General features: G+C 40.3%; 2 protein-coding genes across 3 annotated transcripts in view; both read left to right on the top strand.

Moving 5' to 3' along the window:
• arrdc1b (arrestin domain containing 1b) overlaps positions 1-9,877 on the top strand; it is a 40,688-nt gene extending 30,811 nt beyond the window's left edge. For both annotated transcript variants that reach the window (XM_084572341.1, XM_084572342.1), the window contains exons 4-8: positions 1,611-1,765; positions 2,565-2,747; positions 3,166-3,342; positions 6,115-6,577; positions 7,071-9,877. In XM_084572341.1, the coding sequence (XP_084428467.1) occupies positions 1,611-1,765; positions 2,565-2,747; positions 3,166-3,342; positions 6,115-6,577; positions 7,071-7,135 (1,043 nt within the window). In that variant the 3' untranslated portion in view covers positions 7,136-9,877. The remainder of the gene's footprint in view (positions 1-1,610; positions 1,766-2,564; positions 2,748-3,165; positions 3,343-6,114; positions 6,578-7,070) is intronic.
• Positions 9,878-11,197: 1,320 nt separating this feature from the next.
• Positions 11,198-17,018, top strand: slc31a2 (solute carrier family 31 member 2). Its single transcript, XM_084572176.1, has 4 exons — positions 11,198-11,736; positions 14,204-14,270; positions 16,094-16,322; positions 16,739-17,018. The coding sequence occupies exons 1-4, from the start codon at positions 11,728-11,730 to the stop codon at positions 16,902-16,904; spliced, it is 471 nt and encodes a 156-aa protein (XP_084428302.1). The 5' UTR covers positions 11,198-11,727; the 3' UTR covers positions 16,905-17,018.
• The last annotated feature ends 1,389 nt before the right edge of the window (positions 17,019-18,407 follow it).

Below are 18,407 nucleotides of genomic sequence, written 5' to 3'. Positions count from 1 at the left end.
CACACAATTCATGATAATGCATAAATATGAGCGATAGGCTCAGTCACCATCGTGTTACCTCATGCTGCGATATACAGAACAGACATTCCATTTAAATACTCTTTAATAAGTCTTTGAAATTGGCACCTGAACTTATAATTAGCAACTGATATGTATTGAAATCTACATGTAAGTTACATATCATAAATGCTGCTTGGACTGAAAAGCTGCCAGGGTAGAAAATCTATACTTTTAGCTAAATGCTAACAAAAAATGCTCAAAACAATGCAAAAAAACACGCTAATGCTTAATAGGTATGTTCACCTTTGCAGTTTCGCATCAACACTAAAAACAAGGTACCTCTTACTAGCTTTGTTGGTATTTTGTCTAATGCCAGACAAAGGCTGCTGGATGGTCCCATTTCCCGAGTTGAACGATTGTTTTTCCGAGTTTTCCAGGTGCTTTTAAGACACATTGTGGAAACAGTATGGACATTATTACTAAGATTGACAATCAGTTGTGGGTCAGCAGATTGTCAAAGTGATAATAGCTCTAAGGAGAAAGAGAAGTCTTGCCATTCTTGTTAAGACATTTCACAAACCAGGAGAGCTTAAGATCCTCACTTTCAAGCAGACCCAAACAGACCAGTGTCTCCTGAAAAATACAACAAGGTGTTTAAGTCTGTCCTCTGTCAGTCCATCCGTGGCTCTGTTTTAGTTTCCAAGCTGTCTGCATTCAAACATCAACAACTCGCGTCTCGTGGTTAATTCTTATTGACAGCAGCAGCAAATTGTCCCTGCAGCAGCCCGCCATCCTTGCTGACATTAACATCTGAATGAGGGTGAAGGAAATCAGGCACACATTAGAATAGTGAAGGTGACAGAGTGGCTCTGATTTTATTTTGACAACACATTAATCACCTTATTGCACACCCTGCTTGGAAATTTAAATGCACATTATTTGTATGGGTGACAGTCTCAGAGGAGGCTGTGAACCTTGTGTTGAACCTTTCTTTCCTCTCCACTGGCTCTGAACGTCTCTCCTCCTGTCTGTCTGGAACCGCTTTCTCTTCCAGATAGTTATTTTTATCCCTCTGTTCTTAAATTTCCTACCCCCCCAAGCCTTTTCCCTCCCTGTTTCCTCCTCTTCTCTGTCCTTTCCTTGTGACACACAAAAACACTGTCCTTTTCCGTTCAGGGCAAGATGTGGAAGACTCAGTCTGAAAGGCTTCTTACATCTACTGACAGCTCTGACATGGTTTGGACAAGGACTGTTTTCTGCCCAGTCTTTCTCATCCCCTAGTAGAGAGTATCTAGAAAAAGATCACCATGAACTGTAGTCGTATTAAACCATCTTTTGCTAGAATTGCATCATTAGCTTGTTATGTGGAAGATTTGGCCTTAATTGACCATGATTTTTTTAATCTATGATTTACTTTTTTCCACCATATGTTTTGTTTTCCCTCTTCACAGACACATTCTTACCATTTGAACCTGATTTTTTTTTCTGTTTTTCCACTTCTAGGATTTAATTGTTTATTATTTCACACAAGCATCTACGCCTTGCATCAGTCACACCTCAGATGCCAGTTACTCTAGTTTCAAATGTCCTTTTGCCAATCTTCTCTTCAGTCGCTGTCCCGACTTCCTTTGAGGGACCTTTTGGGAAAGTCGTTTACCGTGTGAAAGTAACCATTGACACGCCACGCTTCTCCAAGGACTACAAAGCCCAGAGGCCCTTCTACCTACTCAACCTGCTCAACCTCAATGAGGTGCCTGACATTGAAGTAAGTGTTTGATTTGCAAATCTTCACCTTGACGATCATTTTTATTCCCTCCCTTCATTCTTTCTGAGTAAATCTAGGACTGGAGTGAAAAGGTGGGGGCATGTGAAACGCTGTAATGCACCTCTACATTTGATTAACTTCTGTTTTACTCAAGGCTTATTTGATTTCATGGCTCAGCGGGATCTCATCCATTTTCTCGACTCAACTCAACTCAACTTTGTTTATAGAGCACTTTAAAAACAACCATAGCCGAAACAAATGCTGTACATAGGTAAGGATGAGACAAACAAGTAAAAACAATAAAAACAATAAAAAACACTAAAAGCACTAAATAAGTGCTGGGCCAGGCAATAAAAATGGGTTTTAAGTTTTAAAAAAGGACAGTGAGGGGGCTTGTCTGATGTGCAGGGATAGATCGTTCCACAATTTGGGAGCAGCAACAGAGAAAGCTGTGTCACCTCTGAGCTTCCGCTTAGACCTCGGTACCTCCAGGAACAGCTGATCAGCTAACCTGAGACACCGAGCAGAAGTGTAAGGATGGAGAAGCTCAGAGAGGTAAGGCGGGGCGAGACCATTTAAAGATTTAAAGGCAAATAGAAGAATCTTAAAATGGACTCTGAAAAGGCAGCCAGTGCATACTCCTTCCTTTTCATAATTGTAATAATTTCCTTTCTTCCCGTGCTGCCTGTCAGCTTCCTGACATTCTGGAACTTAGCAGCAATGAACAATCAGCACAGCATCTGCTAATGAAAGCTCCTACACAAACCAACATTTATCCCATGACTGTGTGTGTCCGCAGCAACAGAGTCACGCTGTGACCACTAGGAAGTTCAGCTACCACTTGGTGAAGACGGGGACCTTGATGCTGAAAACTCGCAGTGACCTGCGGGGTTACATCCCCGGTCAGGTCATCAAGTTAGCCACTGAGATCCACAACAAGTCTGGGAAAGATACAGGATGTGTCCTGGCCAGTCTCATACAGGTAAATTATTGAATATGATTGGTAATAGTTGTGTTTTATTTTCTTTGTCTTTATTCCCAGGTGTTGGGTGCTCAAGAAAATAGAGTAGACATTAAGTCGTAATTGTTGCTTTAAACCAAATGAGCACAGCCCGTTAGAGTAATGACCTTTCAGAGATGTATTATACCCTCTGCTGGGACAAACATAACTATTCATAGAATGGAATGAAACCTTGATACAGTCTGTAAATATTTTTGTAGCTTAAATATATTTACTCATATATAGTAGTTTATTTTCTTACTTTATTGTATTTTGTATCTGACGTTATCGTACTGTCACTTTAACAGTTTAGTCGATGCATGCTTCATGTTAGAGTTGTGTGATGTGGTTTGAAGCTGCTGTCTCTTCTTTTTATGTCCGTGCGTGTTCGTCACACCAGAAAGTGACCTATAAGACCAAGCGGCCTGTGTTTGACCTACGGACCATCGCAGAGGTGGAGGGAGCTGGAGTGAAGGCAGGGAAACATGCAGAGTGGAGGGAGCAGATCATCGTCCCCCCTCTTCCTCAGTCTGCTCTGACCGGCTGTAGCCTCATAGACATCGAATATTTCATTCAGGTCAGTGTGTGTGTCTGTTATTATACCAAGCTGAGGACAGCTTTGTCAGTCTCTACTGAAGACTGTATGTAATAGTGGAAGCTTTTGTTGTATATTTTCATAATGGCGCCTTTAAGCTTGTTGGGGTCTGCACACAGCGAAGTTTTAATGTTTAGGGTTCATGTAGACATGGTTCATGTACATTTTCAGCAATTCCCATTTTATTTTGTGACAGACCAGCTCTTGGCACGCTGGGAAATGACATCCTTTTATACTGAATTCATTGTTTTCAGTTCAAAATCACAGAATTATTGATGCTACACTCTCATTATAAATTGTTTTATTGGTTGTTACAGGAATATTACTGTGACTATTTAGGTTGCTCTGGACAGTTTTTTGCTCGCTTGTTTTTTACATTATGGCAGTTTTCCAAGGGAAATGGATACTAAGGATTCTAAAGGATACAATTGTTATTTTTTGTTATTTGACATTGTTCAATATTTGAGAATATACAGTAGATGAAATTATTAAACCCACTTAGTAGTAGCTAGCAATGAATATGAATTGCTGTTGCAGTTCCCACTTTACTTACATTTTTATGCCTCCACGTTGCTCTATATCTGTGCCATTCTTGTGAACGCGGTATCTCAGGAACGCTTGAGGTAATGATATCAACTTTCGCACAAATGTCAACTTGGCCACAAGAATAAAGAGATTTTTCACACAATTATCTGTATGAACTGATGAAATGATGACATTTTATATCCAAAAGGTCATGCAATGTCATGACTCCTTCTTTTTCATCTTTCAACAAGTGAAGCCAAGTGAAGACAACTAGTATTTTACTCTTCTGTTCTAAATGCAACTCAAGTTGGAGAAAGAGGAAAGACATCCCCGTAATTTAAACTTCATGATGGCATGGACATTTTATAATGGGTAAAGGATGAGTGTTTAATACTGTTGCTCCCTTCAATCTATCACAAAAATTTTGTATCAATGGTGGTATAGTGGTGGGCATAGATGCAGTTGACACTGTCCTCTGCAAATCCTTCAGTGATTCTGTGCTCTGTTTTTAAGGGAAAGATACATTCCCACAGATACTTGGATCAGTTTGGGATCTAGTGAATTTGGAGGCCAGGTCAACACCTTGTGCTGTTCTTCATGTTTTTTTAGTTGTTTTGTTTGTGTGCCAGTGTCGGGCTGCATCTGTCAGTTGTCATTGTCATTGCTATAGCGTGGTGGTGATCTGAGAGGAGTAATTTCAAAATCAAAGAAACAAACAAATAGTTTCCAGGTGGAGTAGGATCACATCTCTGATGGCTCCCAGCAGACCTTTTTTCTTTTATTCAGCTCATGTTATTGTGTAGATTTCTGTAGTTTCTGTGCATGGAAAAACACGCATGTAGTGGATTGTGTGCCACTAGTAACATTACAAGGAAAGACAAAGTGATATAATCACATTTTTAATTGAAGTTATATGTCTCAGTAGCACAAGACAAACTCTCAGAACGATGTTCTGTAAATAAGCAAAAAATGTGACAGCACTTTTAACAACTTTTGAACAACTGGACTGGATTTCTTGAGGATGTTCATTCTTTCATCTAAGAGCTTTCTTTGAGTGACAACAGACAAGTAGCTTTTTAACCTCTCGTACTGGGAATTGCTGTTGTTGACAACAGCAACAGGGTTGTTAACCTTAGACAGTCACATGAGTGGTTAGTTTCACCGGGGTTGATGTGTGAATGGGTTTTAGGCTATCTGAGGAGTGATCTTAAGACTGCATTGTTTCTCACACAGTCCCTCTGTTTAGTGGTGGTTTGACACATCTGGCTTCTTTCACCTCTGTTTCAAGCCGAAGTGTACACCGTTGTCCTGAAAAGAGGGGCTGTTGAGGTCTTTTCAGGACAAAGCCTGAGACCTCCAAAGCCTTGAAAAGCCTGAGACCTCCACCAGTTTGTTTAAAGCTGGAGAAGCTGCATGGATGACCAGAGTCACACACGGTCTTCAAGAAAATTGCATTGTTTAAGAGCAGGCACAGACTCTGTTGGTACGCCGTATGTAGTCTGAAGGAAATCACAAGAAAAGCTCTTGAAGCTTCGTTGTTGGCAGGATTTGAACCTACGCGGGGATACCCCAATGGATTTCAAGCCCATCGCCTTAACCACTCGGCCACAACAACATACGTAAAAGTTAGAATACACTGAATGTGATGTACGATGTATTATCAGATGTACAATTTGTCATTTGACTGTACAAAGGCTGTTTAGCTTGTATTGAAGAATGGGAAAACACCGAGAATAATAATGAATAAAAAAATAATAATGCTGTGGTTCTCAGGTCAACGTATAGTATGAGTGCATCCAGATAGTTGAACTCTGCAAAGTCTATGAACACTTATTGAATTATTAAATGTGTCTTGACAGACATTGACATCAATTGCAATTTGACTTGTTGGCAAATACATACAACTGCATGGCAGTAATTCTAATTGTAGATATTTTCGTCACGTAGGTTGCAGTGCAGAAGTGAAAACCAAGTGTTTGAAAGTTTGAAAGGTTTAAAGTTATTTATGCAGCATCATCAGTCGCTCTGGGTTAAGAGATTAGATTAGCCAAACTCTATTATTAGCAAAGAGTAGCAACCTTCTCTGGTATTATCAGCGCTTGCTTCCTCATTCACCAGCTAATGAAACAAACAACACTGTTGTTTCAAATAAAAGTAAATGAAATGAGCCCGATCTATGTTGCGGTTTAGTGCATGAATTGTCATGAATTGTGTCTGTTTGTGTTGCAGGTGTCCCTAAAATCTCCAGAGGCAGTTGTCACTCTGCCCATATACATTGGGAACATTGCTGTGAACTTGTCTCCATCGAGGCTGCTGCCCTCCAGTCCAGACCACTGCGCCATGAGCATGGCAGTCAGTGCAGCGGGGGTGACACCTAGTGCCCCGCCAGCGGAGGAGGAGCCAGAGGATGAGCTGTGTGCAGGCGGCATTGCCAGTGAGGAGATTCCCACGAAAAGTCACTCTCAGCAAGATTCCTCAGGTCAGCCAGTCACCATGTCCCCTAGCGCCTTCAGCCATGCACCGGGTGCAGCGCTCCCCCCTGGCCACAGACGACCCGAAGCGTCCGCTCCGTTGTTCTGTGTGTCCACGGGAGCAACCATACCTTTCTTCACTGAGGGAAACGTGACTCCAGTCCCCACGTCCTGTTCTCTCATTCTCCCTCCAGAGTACAGCAGTTCTGACTACCCTCATGGTTAGTTCTCCAAAACACCTCACACACTGGCTGCCAGTCAGACACATGCATAGACATATGCACAGACATAGACAACATCAGCTGGATGTTGTGGCTAACCCGGTATTTAAATTAGTCTTAGAGTGTCTGCTTTGTTTTTCACCACAGTCAACTGCAGTAATGGTTTGTCTGAGGTTCGCTCACTAGAACCAGATAATCTCTGAGTCACATATTATTATATTATGCTGTGTAATACTTTAAACAGCGGGGTATGGTGAACAATCTTGAATGCCTTCTTGGCCCATTGTTAAATTTCAGATAAAAACTAGTGATTGATGACCTGACGCCGCAACTGCTGCTGCGAAGTTCTACTTCTGTATTTAGTTTTAATTTTCTAAATGATTCTATTGGCTCATTAAATATGGTTGGCGAAGAATTTATACTTTAAACTCAATAATTTAACCTTCATAGACTGTAGCTCTCTCTAATTAAGTTTATTGCTTTTGTGTTACAGAGCCCCCGCCCACTTACGAGGAAAGCTGCAGTAGCGTCAACTCCAGTTTCAACAGTGGACAATAGAGATGGAGGTGGTGAAGCATTGCGGCCATGCCCACCCACACCTGTCTGCCTGCACCTTTCAACACATCTGAATGGAGACATGCTGGGTCAAGTGGAGGGGCTATAACTCTACCCTCCAAATGGCCCAAAGACTGTGTCTTTGTACTCTGAGTAAAAAAAAAGAAGGGATGGTTTCTTATAATGAATATAAGAATTGTAAATCCACCTCATGTCCCGCCAGGTAATGTCAGACAGAACGGGTGAACATCACTGTGCCTAAAAAAAATATTTTGGATCGTCATATAGCATTTAGAATATTTAATAATTGGACATCTGTGATTCTTGGAGTAGGGTAAAATCAGTTTTTATTTTATTTTAAACAAATTGTTGCATCTGTGATGCCTTGAAAGTAATTTTGCCCGACTTTGAAAATACCTTTCAGCCTGGCCTTTTTTTTTTTCTGTGTATTGTTCCAAATATACGCTTGTTAGTGTGGCCCACTGCTGTCTGTCTGTGTCGCAGCTTTCCTCCTTATCAGCCAGGCAGAGCTGTCTCCATGCTGAGGGGAACGTCCAGCTGCAGGTGCTGGTTTATTTGTAAAACCAGTTAAAAGCCCTGTCTGCGGGATGCTACTGTGATTGTATAGGAGCTATAAAGAGAAACAGGATTTTAGGGGAAACCTCTCAGTTGCATCACCACTAAAAATACCAACGAATGCAGTCAGAGTGAAACCAACAGTTTGTATGTCATGAGTTTTATTGGCACGAGTCATCCCATTGCTGCATTGACTGTTAAAAATAGCTTTCTGTATGAGAATATCTGTGTCGAGAAAGTGTAATTTTAAACAGAAAGCTCATACACTGATGTGCTGCTTCCCTGTGTTTGCTCAAATGACTGTGAGGTTTTTGGCTGACACCACTTTTGTATTCAGAGGACAGTCTATCTGCAGATGAGCCGATTCCTTTTTCTTGCAGCTGGATGTGAGGACTGCAGTATTGACAGTCTTCCTCTGCCCTCTTGTGGTCAATACTGGTACAAGCTTTACCTCAGCTTGGTCTTGAAACTGGAGCTTTTAAAATAATCAGCCATGCTGCAAACTGAGCTGTGTTACTGAGGCCCTGCTTCTGTGATTCTTATTTTCTAGTGACATTCCTTTGAGCAGTAAGGACTCACTGAGGTTTGAGATACGTGTTGTTATAACAGACGATGCAAGTGTTTCGCATCTTCTTTTCAGAAGTCTCAGTCTGGATGGGATTGCTTTTGTCCTCTCTGCGGCCTTAACGTTCCTGTAGTATTACATTAGTGAGGTGAGAATCCCTAAATGGTAGTATACATACATGTGCACAGCACTTTTTGACAATTCGAGTGCATGGATGTGTGTGTGTCTGTGTGTGTTTGTGTATGACTGTGTGTGTTTGTGTGTGGAAAAATGTAGCTTATCTAGACTAGAAAATCATCCTCTCAACGTCTAACCCAATTTCAAAACAATTCCTGATTTAGTATGTGTGTTAAACTGTATGTTTGAGACAACTTTCATTACATTTTTCTCCCATTGCCAGTGTACAACGACTGGATGAAACTTTACAATATATTTTCAGCATTTTCCTATCAGTATCATGATATGATTTTAGCTTGTCATCACTGTACAAATTCCGGCTGCATTAATTCACACACACACACACACACACACACATACAAATATGTACCGTTGCTTTTTATCTCATGTAACAGTGAACATGACGGTGGAACACGATTCAGTAATACAGTTTGATTACATATATCTGATTTTGCAAACATTTGTCATATTTTGTCATATAGTGATGACAGATACTATCCTTATTTTATACACTGTTAATGATTCCAACCATCCGGCCTACTGTGTTGAAAAACTAAAAACAGTTCATATTCATTGTCACTTTTCTGTGGGAAACTAATGCCACTGAAAAACTTAAGCACAACTACTTTGTTGAATGTTTGTGTCTCTGTTCATGTGTTTGTCTTATTTCCCTATGTTTGAGAACAACGTCAAATCAAAGTCCACTTTAAATTGACTAAATTCAGACGGGAAAAAAAATCACAGCGTTACTGCTAACGTCTGACTCTCAATTATGTTCCACGTGTTTTCAGGAATTTCTATTTTCTATTGTGAGCTGTCCGCAGGCAGACTGGTAAACTGTCAATCGAACAACAATGTTGCGATTCTACATTATTGTGAATGCATGCCTTAAACAATCTGGATTCCTGCCACCACTAACATGAGCCAGTGATAGACTTGCTTCTTCTCTGGGAGGACTTTGGGAAGTGCTCCTCCAGACTGTGCAAAGTGCACTTGATGTACACAGATGTAGCTTTTAAAAACAGTGAGACACTGGACCTTAGATCTGAAACTTTTTTTCTGTTTATTTTTTATTTTATTTTTTCTTGCTTTAGAAAGTATGTGCAATTCCTATTATCTTCAAGAAAGCTGCAGCAGCAGCAGCTCCCTGAAGTCATTTCATGCTGCCTTTATCAGTCCTCCTTCTGTTGAATTCTTCGTCACCAAAAGGTACTATAGCTTTATGAAGCCCCACTTGTTCTGTTTTTATTTCATTCTTTCCCCCTCACATATTGATGAGTGGTGTCTGGTTTTGTATTTTTCTACTTGTAAACTGTTTACAGGTGCAGTGCAGTATGCATATACTAATAGTAGCACCTCAACCAGTACATGTAATATTTCAACATAAGCAAAGAATCGACAGTGTACTGTACAGCATAACAATAAAATTATATGATGTTATAAATGTTTGCTTCCCCATTTTTCTTCAGAATTGTGACTTTTGTAGCTATTTAGAGTGTCCGATTTGTTTTTCTGTTAGAAGTGTATATGCAGCTTCAGAAATCCCATGTGAAACAAGTTCTCAGTTCTTCTAAAAGCTGCTTCTTACAAAATCGGCACACCACTAATTTCTATATAAACATAAAATAAATAGCCCTGTAAAATAATGTGCAGTATAACAGCCTATAATCAAAAGTGCATATTGAAATCTAAAATAAGCCATAGTGTCAGAATGGTGTGGTTGTCTCAGTACAATGTTCGCTGCTGCTGCAGTTTATGATCCTGAGGTGCCTAGGGAATATACCGCATCTGTGATTGTTGCTGTGTTCATCCCTCTGAGCACTGATGCTAACTTAACAACACCATCAGTGAATAACAAACTGCACACCCCGAGGGATTGTTTTATTGTACCTGGGGACTTCACACACATTTGAAATCAGTGCTACCTAAGTTTCACCAGCATGTGAACTTTGCAACCAGAGAAAACCAACACACTGGACATGGTGGGCACAAACCAAAAAAGAGCATACAAGGCCACCTCCTGACCCCACTTCTGCCTCTCAGACCACGCCTCTCTCATGCTAATTCCCACTTATATACCCAGGGTGAGGACGGTCAAACCTGTTCCAAAGTGGATCAGAGTATAGCCTGAGGGGGCCACCTCAGCACTGCAGGACTTTTTCACCACTGACTGAAACATTTTCAGGGACACAGCCACCTACAGCAATCAAACCGACCTGCAGGAGTAGGCATGGTCCAGCAGCCTTGTGGGGATTGATCTTCACATCAGCTGCACTTGAGCGCAGAGGTATTGTTGACAGTGCTGTAGAAGTCATGCAGTCTGTCTGGAATTTGTCACTGATGACAAAACTGTAATTGGCCTCATCAGCAATAACAATAAAACACCGTACTGAGAGCAGATACAACACCTGGAGAGGTGGTGCAGGTCTAACACAACCTCTCCTTAAATGTGGGAAAAATGAAGGTTGTTATCAGCTTCAGGAGAGCACTCCCAAAACACCAACACCCCCCGCCCCCCCGCTGACCACTGACAACTCTGCAGTGGAGAGGGTCAGCAGCACCAAGTTCCTGAAATGAAAACAGTAGGTACAAGCCCAAAGCTCTCTGCATTTGTGGCAATTTGAACTCTTTAGCACTCTGAGTACCCATTCTAGCTCTCCGATAAGTTGTCTGAATAATCACCAGTAACAGATACCAGTAACAGATGTCAGTTTCTCAGCTGACTCAGCTTTAGAACTACATGTTCGTGCAAGAAGACGAAATTCTACGACTGAACCCGGCAACCTCCGTCACTCACGTGACCCAACCCTTTCCGTAAACATTCGACTGCGCATGCGTACTATCGTCAGGAAGCTGCTAAACTGATACAATTTTCAAGCTTTAGCTTGCTGCTTACTGGCTGTATCCAGGTTGTAGTGTATGCATTGTTAGAATCTTGTTTGTTTTTTTTTGCTGACGACTGGAGTGCCACTTGAACTACTTTCACGACTATTTAGTTGCCCGGGCTTTGTTCCGAGTGTGGGGAAAAACTACATTAACCGTCAGGCTCTGCTATTCTTGTAGTCCCTACGTAACTCGGCTAGCACTCATTCCGCTGCAGTGGCTGAATGAATGTGGGTCTGTGGCTGCTACTGTGTGTGCTACATTTGAGCAATGGCTTGTACTTGACGACACTCGAACGACAGCTGTAGCCCGGACAAAGAGTCGCCTATCCATGATGGGAACTGCGTTCACTAACCACTGAAACTGGTACTGGCGTGAATTTAGCAAGTTCACCATGATGTCCGTAAGTTGTGTGTTTATAGTTTGTCATAATATCGCATTTCATCCATGTAACTTGATTAAGTTGTTTTGCAATATAAGGTGTATCACTGAGTCGGTCCGTTTGTGGAAAACAAAAACATAACTGTCTTAAGGGAGTTGAGTATAATAAACCCAGAGGGTTACAACATGTACTTATGAGTTTCTGACGCACACAGACGTTCTGCAGTCAGGTTACCTGTTACTGCTGTTAGTTTTTAAGTGTCCCTTTAGATGACTAAAACTGGGTCTTCATTGGTTATTCCATTTACTGAAATTAGTACGGAATAATATTAGGGCCACATTTAATCCAGTTTCAGTCCTGTGCAACACCACTGCATAACAGTAAAAAAAACCTTGGTGTCAGCATGGTCTAGCCAAATGGTTATTTTAAGCCTGGCTACTGGCCCATCATCAGTGTATCCTTCTATGATTTGTACATGTGTACTACTTCAAATTCCAAATGACACGATTATGATCATTTTTGAGTCTGATTACTTTACTATGTGTCCAGTCCTGTTTTTGTTGAACGCACTTACTCTTCTTCCTTGTAAAGTTTCTGTATTTCCTGATCAGCAGTCGACATAGTTCACTGTTATCATATATGACTGCCAAACTTTAGGACTGTCAGAACCAAATCTAAATAACATGTTCTTAGGTTATTAAAAATAGCATAATTACAGCCATGTTTTAGCAAAAAGCCACCCACTTTTGTTTAAATCTCAATGTTTTATCTTATGTTTGAAAGAAGAATTCAACAAAACGATCTATATCTAAATATGTCCAGCTCAGCTTACGGCTCTGTTCAAGCAAGAAGAAAATCACGTGAAAGGTTATGTACGTGGGTTGAAGTATTCGAAAGCACAGACACAGTCTATTGAGAGTGTTGGTAGTAGAAGCACTGCTAAGTTTGCAGTCTCAACATTCACCTAGCAAACAAATACCGGGTTTTCTCAAGCAGTGAGAAGGATAAGCTCACAAAAGCCACTCTGCCTGACCTTGAGTTGGACTGTTGATTCGAGTTGTCTGTATTTGACTTTCTCCTTTTTTATATATCTTCATCTTTGTAACTATTACAGTAGTTTCCCTCTGTCAGTTAATATATTTCGTTGACATTGTAGTATATTTAATAGCTGTAGACGAGGCTCATTGGCATTAAGACACGGTTTGATTGAACTTGATATTAGTGGAACTGATAAAACCTCAACCTCAAACATGACATGACACGGTACAACCCACTGCACTACAGAACTAGTTCTTCCTCTTTTTTTTAAAAAAGCAGCTCTGTTTATTATAAGTGGGATCTTATTTTTGCTTTGTCATTTCAATAAAGAGCAGGTCCCTCAGTAAGATAACTGCTGAGATTTGCAAATATGATGATGTCATCAAAAAGATGCAACACACAGTTTGAGCAGTCATTTGGCTGATGATGTGTTTCGAAAGAAAAACCAAAAAAATTATTACCTAACAAATCCCTTTTGCGTTCATTGGGATTTACACACTCACTTCCTTGCCATAATTGTACCCACACAGTTTTCCACAGTCTTGTTATGTTTCTGTATTCCTAGACCAGCAACTAGCATGGTACTCGGTAATCATAACTGACACAAATGATGACCAAAGCTTTAGAACTGCAGAACCATATTCAAGTAACGTCTTCATGGATTTACTTTAGTCGGCTTGCAAAAAAAGGACAATGGCCCGATTCAAACAGACTCCATGCTTTGTGTCTGATTTGAATAGAATAGATAATATACATAATTTATGCACCGTTATGTGTCAGTCACTAGAGCTCTTGTACCTAACAGGTTTCTTTTAGACCAGTCTGCAGCCGGGAGACATTCATGCCAGGACAGGTAGTGAATTAGCAGGGAAAGCGGGCAGAGAGAGAGAGGGCTGTGCTGCTGACAGAGTAGCAGACACACACACATATGTATGCACACAAACAGTGCATTCCTCTGTCAGTCGAACATCCAGAGCAGCAAGGCAGAACAAAGTGTGCTTGTGTGGGACAGTCTGTCCTGTAATTGTGGGGTAAGATCACCTGGATAGATAATTGTCCAACATAGCATAAATTAATTTTTTTCCGTGGCTAAGGCATCCAGAAATGATTTAGTTTCAGAATATTTCAATCATAGCGTAAAATAATATAGAGATAATTCTGCATCCACACAGCATGAAGAATTGAAACACGGGTCAAACACTGCTTCCTGGTTCTTTTAAGTTTCAATCATTTAGATGTTTGTGTCGGACTTTAAATTACTGAATATAAATCTTAGCATTGAGAAGTCTTTTTAACTCTAAGGCCATGTGGCGTGTAATAAAATGAGAGTAAAGGTTGCTGAGATCTTAAATCAAAGATTCTCTGAGTGGTGCTGCACCAGAAAATGAAAGTGAGGAGGCAGTGTCAGCAAATTAACCTTAGAATCTTTCTTTTTTTTATCATTTTTTAGATGACTTTTGGAGTGTCAAGCAGCGTCACGCTGTTGTTTGACTTTTGGAATGTGCATGGGCCTGCAGGTAAGCAACAGTACTTCTAATTCAGAGCTGTAGTTTGGCTATAATTACTGGCTATAATTGGTTCCAATTATTAGAACCAGTTCTTCTGGTTGAAAATTTAAATAGTGTCAATAGATGTTTTTTTTGATTCGTCACGAGAAGTTTATATAATTTTACTCACATTACTATACAAACTTAAGCTGGTGTATTTATGAACCTGCTGTGTTATTTCAAGCCTGTAGGCTTTTGGAGTGGTCGCTCTGAAAACGTTCCTTTGAGGACAGCAGCATGGGTTCAAAGCATACAGCAACCCCATTCCACTGTCACTTAGTGTCCTCCGTATGACAGTAGACTCTGACCAGAACTGAAATTGTGTTCAATTCAGTATCAGTATCTTCCCTTAGGTTGACATCATTAGGGGAGGTATGCTTTTTTCTGTCAGCTCCCTTTTTTCCATTTTGTTGTTCTGTACAGATGCAAATTGATCAGTTTGTTCATAGTAATAGTTTTTCCTCCTCTGCCTTAGACATGAAAGTGATTTTTTTTTTTTGCTTGTCTTCCACATAAGATAACACAGTTATAGTATTACAGAAGACTGGGATCGATAGCTGCCCATCTTTGGTTATCGACTGATAAATCAGATTACAGATTAATAGGAAGTTTAATGTGACAAGTTATTATGGTAACGTCAGCTGTCTCTCAAGTATTTATAGTTAACAAATTTTTAATTTTATTTAACTAAATATACCAGACTACTTAGTGCATTTGTTTTCACATTGCGCTAACAAAAGAAGCTATCCTAAAAATGTCTTGTGAGCTATTAGTAACGCACAAGGCTTAGAATTTACATTTATTGTGTAATATTTGACTTAGGAGTTTATGAACCACCTGCATTCTAAAGACACATTTTGGTCTGGAATGAAAAATACCGTGAATGATACCCATCTCTACTCTGCACTGTGATTTTGCAAAACTTGCTGGGCAACTTTCAGTCAATAAAATGCTGCAAAATTATATCCGTGAGAAGCTAAAATTAACAATGCTCCATTGTCACTGTTGTGAATCCAAGCTGACTGCACCTGGTCCCCCTTGAGGAGGAATTGCCTTTTTCTTCTGGGGGATACGAGTGTTTGACACTCAGCATATAGGTTTTAAGTGGAGCAATTTCTTAAGTGGAATTCAACAGTATAGTATCAGAGGAGTTTGATGGAAACATTGATCCTTTTAATACATCATAGAGAGTGAGGACCGTTTCCTGCTGGAAACAAGAAGTTGCTAAACCAAGAAAGACCAAGAAATTTTCCAGCACATAGCACCTCAGGTTTTTCTTGGTACCTGGGGCAGTTGCACATACAGACGAACCCCAAATGTGCCAAAATAGCCCATATGGGGAACTTACCTCAACAGTTCTGTGCTAAAACTTGTCTAAAATTCTCCGATTCATTTTATTACAGTTTTTGTACAGGGAAAGTTCTTGTGTTCGGTCCTCATTTACTCTAACCTAGTATCTAGTCGGATTCCTTACAGCTCTGCAGTAAACGCAAAAGTGTTACCTTTATTATGAGTCTTATTATGAGTCTTGCATTTTCAAGCAAGAGTCTGAGAATGAGGAAATGGTTCAACCTGCTTCCAGTCTTCGTGTGTATTTTTTTATTTTTTTATTTGCTTTGGGCCGTAGCTTCACATTTATGTAACAGATGTCAAAGTGCCATCATGCAACTTGTAAAGACAGCCAGTAAAGTAATTTTTTTAAACGTCTAACTAGTATGGAAAGGTAGTAAGTGACCGATTTTATGACCCAGAGTTTGGCTGTGTGAGTTGATAAAGTGTTTTTGTGTCTCCAGGGATGGTTCTGTCAGTCTTTGTGGTCTTGCTCCTGACAGTCTTTTACGAGTTGCTCAAAGTTTGGAGAGTGTGGCTGGGGGAAAGGTCCCAGACCACCCAGCCTCATTCTCTGCGCACCGGCCCTCCGTCTCTCCGCAGCTACAGCAGCTCTGTGCTGGAAAGCAGCTCCTCCGAATCCTCGCTGACCCCCATTGAGCCACAGCCACCATCTCCAAGTACAAGACACAGGTCAGGGTCCGTGTGATTTCAATTATGTCCATGTGAGCGAGTCACTGACTAAAATCGCTTTCTCATAGATGCATCTTAAAGATTCGATGACAAATGGAATGAGACAAAATACATTTCAAAAGTCGGCCCAGGTCAAATAAACAATTAGTGCAAGTTTAAAGGTTTGTCATTTAGTTTGAGCGACACTGAGTAACTTTTGAGCTTGTGAGTGCTGTCCAGGTCTCCTCTGGCCGAATATTTACTCCATTTTGTTTCCTGTTCTGCCTTAATGATTGACAAATGTGTGAGATAAGTATGTGGCTGGAAAATTTTGGTCAGCAGACTGACTCTGCAGTATTTAGTCTCAACAAAGTATTTGAGGTATAGACCTTTTTGTGTGTACTATTTTAAATGGTCCCCTTCTTCCTCGTCCCCAGCTGGTTGCTGCATGTTATCCAGACGGTCCTCCACATACTGCAGGTGACTCTGGGCTACATGCTGATGCTGTGCGTCATGTCCTACAACACTTGGATCTTTCTCGGGGTCATCGTGGGCTCTGTCCTTGGTTATTTCATCTCATTTCCTCTCCTGGGCCAGATGTGATGGTATGGACAGGTCAGATCCTGAAATAAGGACAAAGGACAGCTTTTTAAAAAATTTATTTTGTAAAACCGCACGATTAAAAGGATCACATGGTCTGGATCATAAATGGGGAAACCACTTGATTGACTAATTCCTGTGGGTTGTTCTGTTGGAGTGGCACAAAAGAGGAATTCATCAAATGCTGAAGAACGAGCTCCACGACACTAACGACATGGGGAATTTCATGTGTGTATGATTCAGTAATAAATGTGGTAGTTGTTTTGTCTTAAAGGAAGCTAACATTTAATTCTGAGCCATATGCTTAATTTACTTCTAAAAGCGTAGGTGAGTAATTCAAGTGAACATTTTTCATCTCCAGGGGAGTGAGTGCTGCTTGCATAAACATCTCTTTTCTTTCAATTATCCCATATCCCAACAAATTATCTTTCAATTATCCCATATTTAAAAGAGATGGAAAGTCAAAGTTTGTAGCATAGTATGATTGTTTCTTTAATTTTTTGTTTTTCTGGTGAAGTTTGAGGGCTACTACACATTGTACTGATTGTTACTAAATAATCCAGGGTTTTCTGACACTACTGAGGGTTCAGCTCTGCTACTGTAACTTTAAAGCTCACCTTGAAGGCTTACGATTTTGACTGCTTGAAAATCAAACTTTTCACAAGTGGTAGATTATTTGATACTTGACAGATGAATTAATGTTTTTGTTGTGTTGTGATTTTTAAATGCTTAGCTGCGCTAGGGGAGAGTGACTTAGTCAGAAGTCATGAGACAGAACTGAGTCGCTTTGAGGAACTGGCTCATGTGATTTTGGCTCGTAAACATCTCTGATGTGTCATCTCAGCTTGCTAACTGATAAGGTTTTGACACTCCAATGTAATTCAGAGGACACTCGGTTATATAGTTCAGTGGGGAGGCATCTGAATTTCACGCGTGTTCTTAAAATATTCTCCACATCTCATTTGAGAGTGCATATTTACTTTTGCAATTACTTTTGTAACCGGCTCTGACATTAGAGACACATTCACATGTCTGATCACCTGTTGTTGTTTACTTTTGGATATCACTAACTTTTTTTTCCTCAAAAATAAACAAAAAAGCAGACAAAGCCTTTTTATTCATCCATTTTATTCATCCATTCATACATGTATTTCAAGAAGACAAAAAGGTTTACACAACAAAAGAAAGCTTTTTCACACCTGGATGTTATAAACCACACAGGCTTTATAATAAATAAACCGGAGAAGGTGGTCCTCCACTGGAAATAATGGGTCTCGGACGTAAATCTGACTAATGTGCCTTGTATACAGTGGCAGCGAGAAAGATGTGCAACTCTCTTGAAGCTTCGTCTGTTTACTGCGGTTGATACAAAAGTGTGTAGTGCTGACAACAAAAAAAATGTATTTTGGGATTAATTCTAATAAAAACTGATTTGTAAAACCATATGTATGTACTTTATTTCCCTAAACATTGCATCCTTGTATCAATGCTAGTACTTCTCTTGTC

Source organism: Chelon labrosus (genome assembly GCF_963514085.1).
Source record: "Chelon labrosus genome assembly, chromosome: 22".
Taxonomy (NCBI): Eukaryota; Metazoa; Chordata; class Actinopteri; order Mugiliformes; family Mugilidae; genus Chelon; species Chelon labrosus.
The sequence above is the reverse complement of the archived record's forward strand: the minus strand, read 5'-3'. Positions and strand labels throughout refer to the sequence as shown.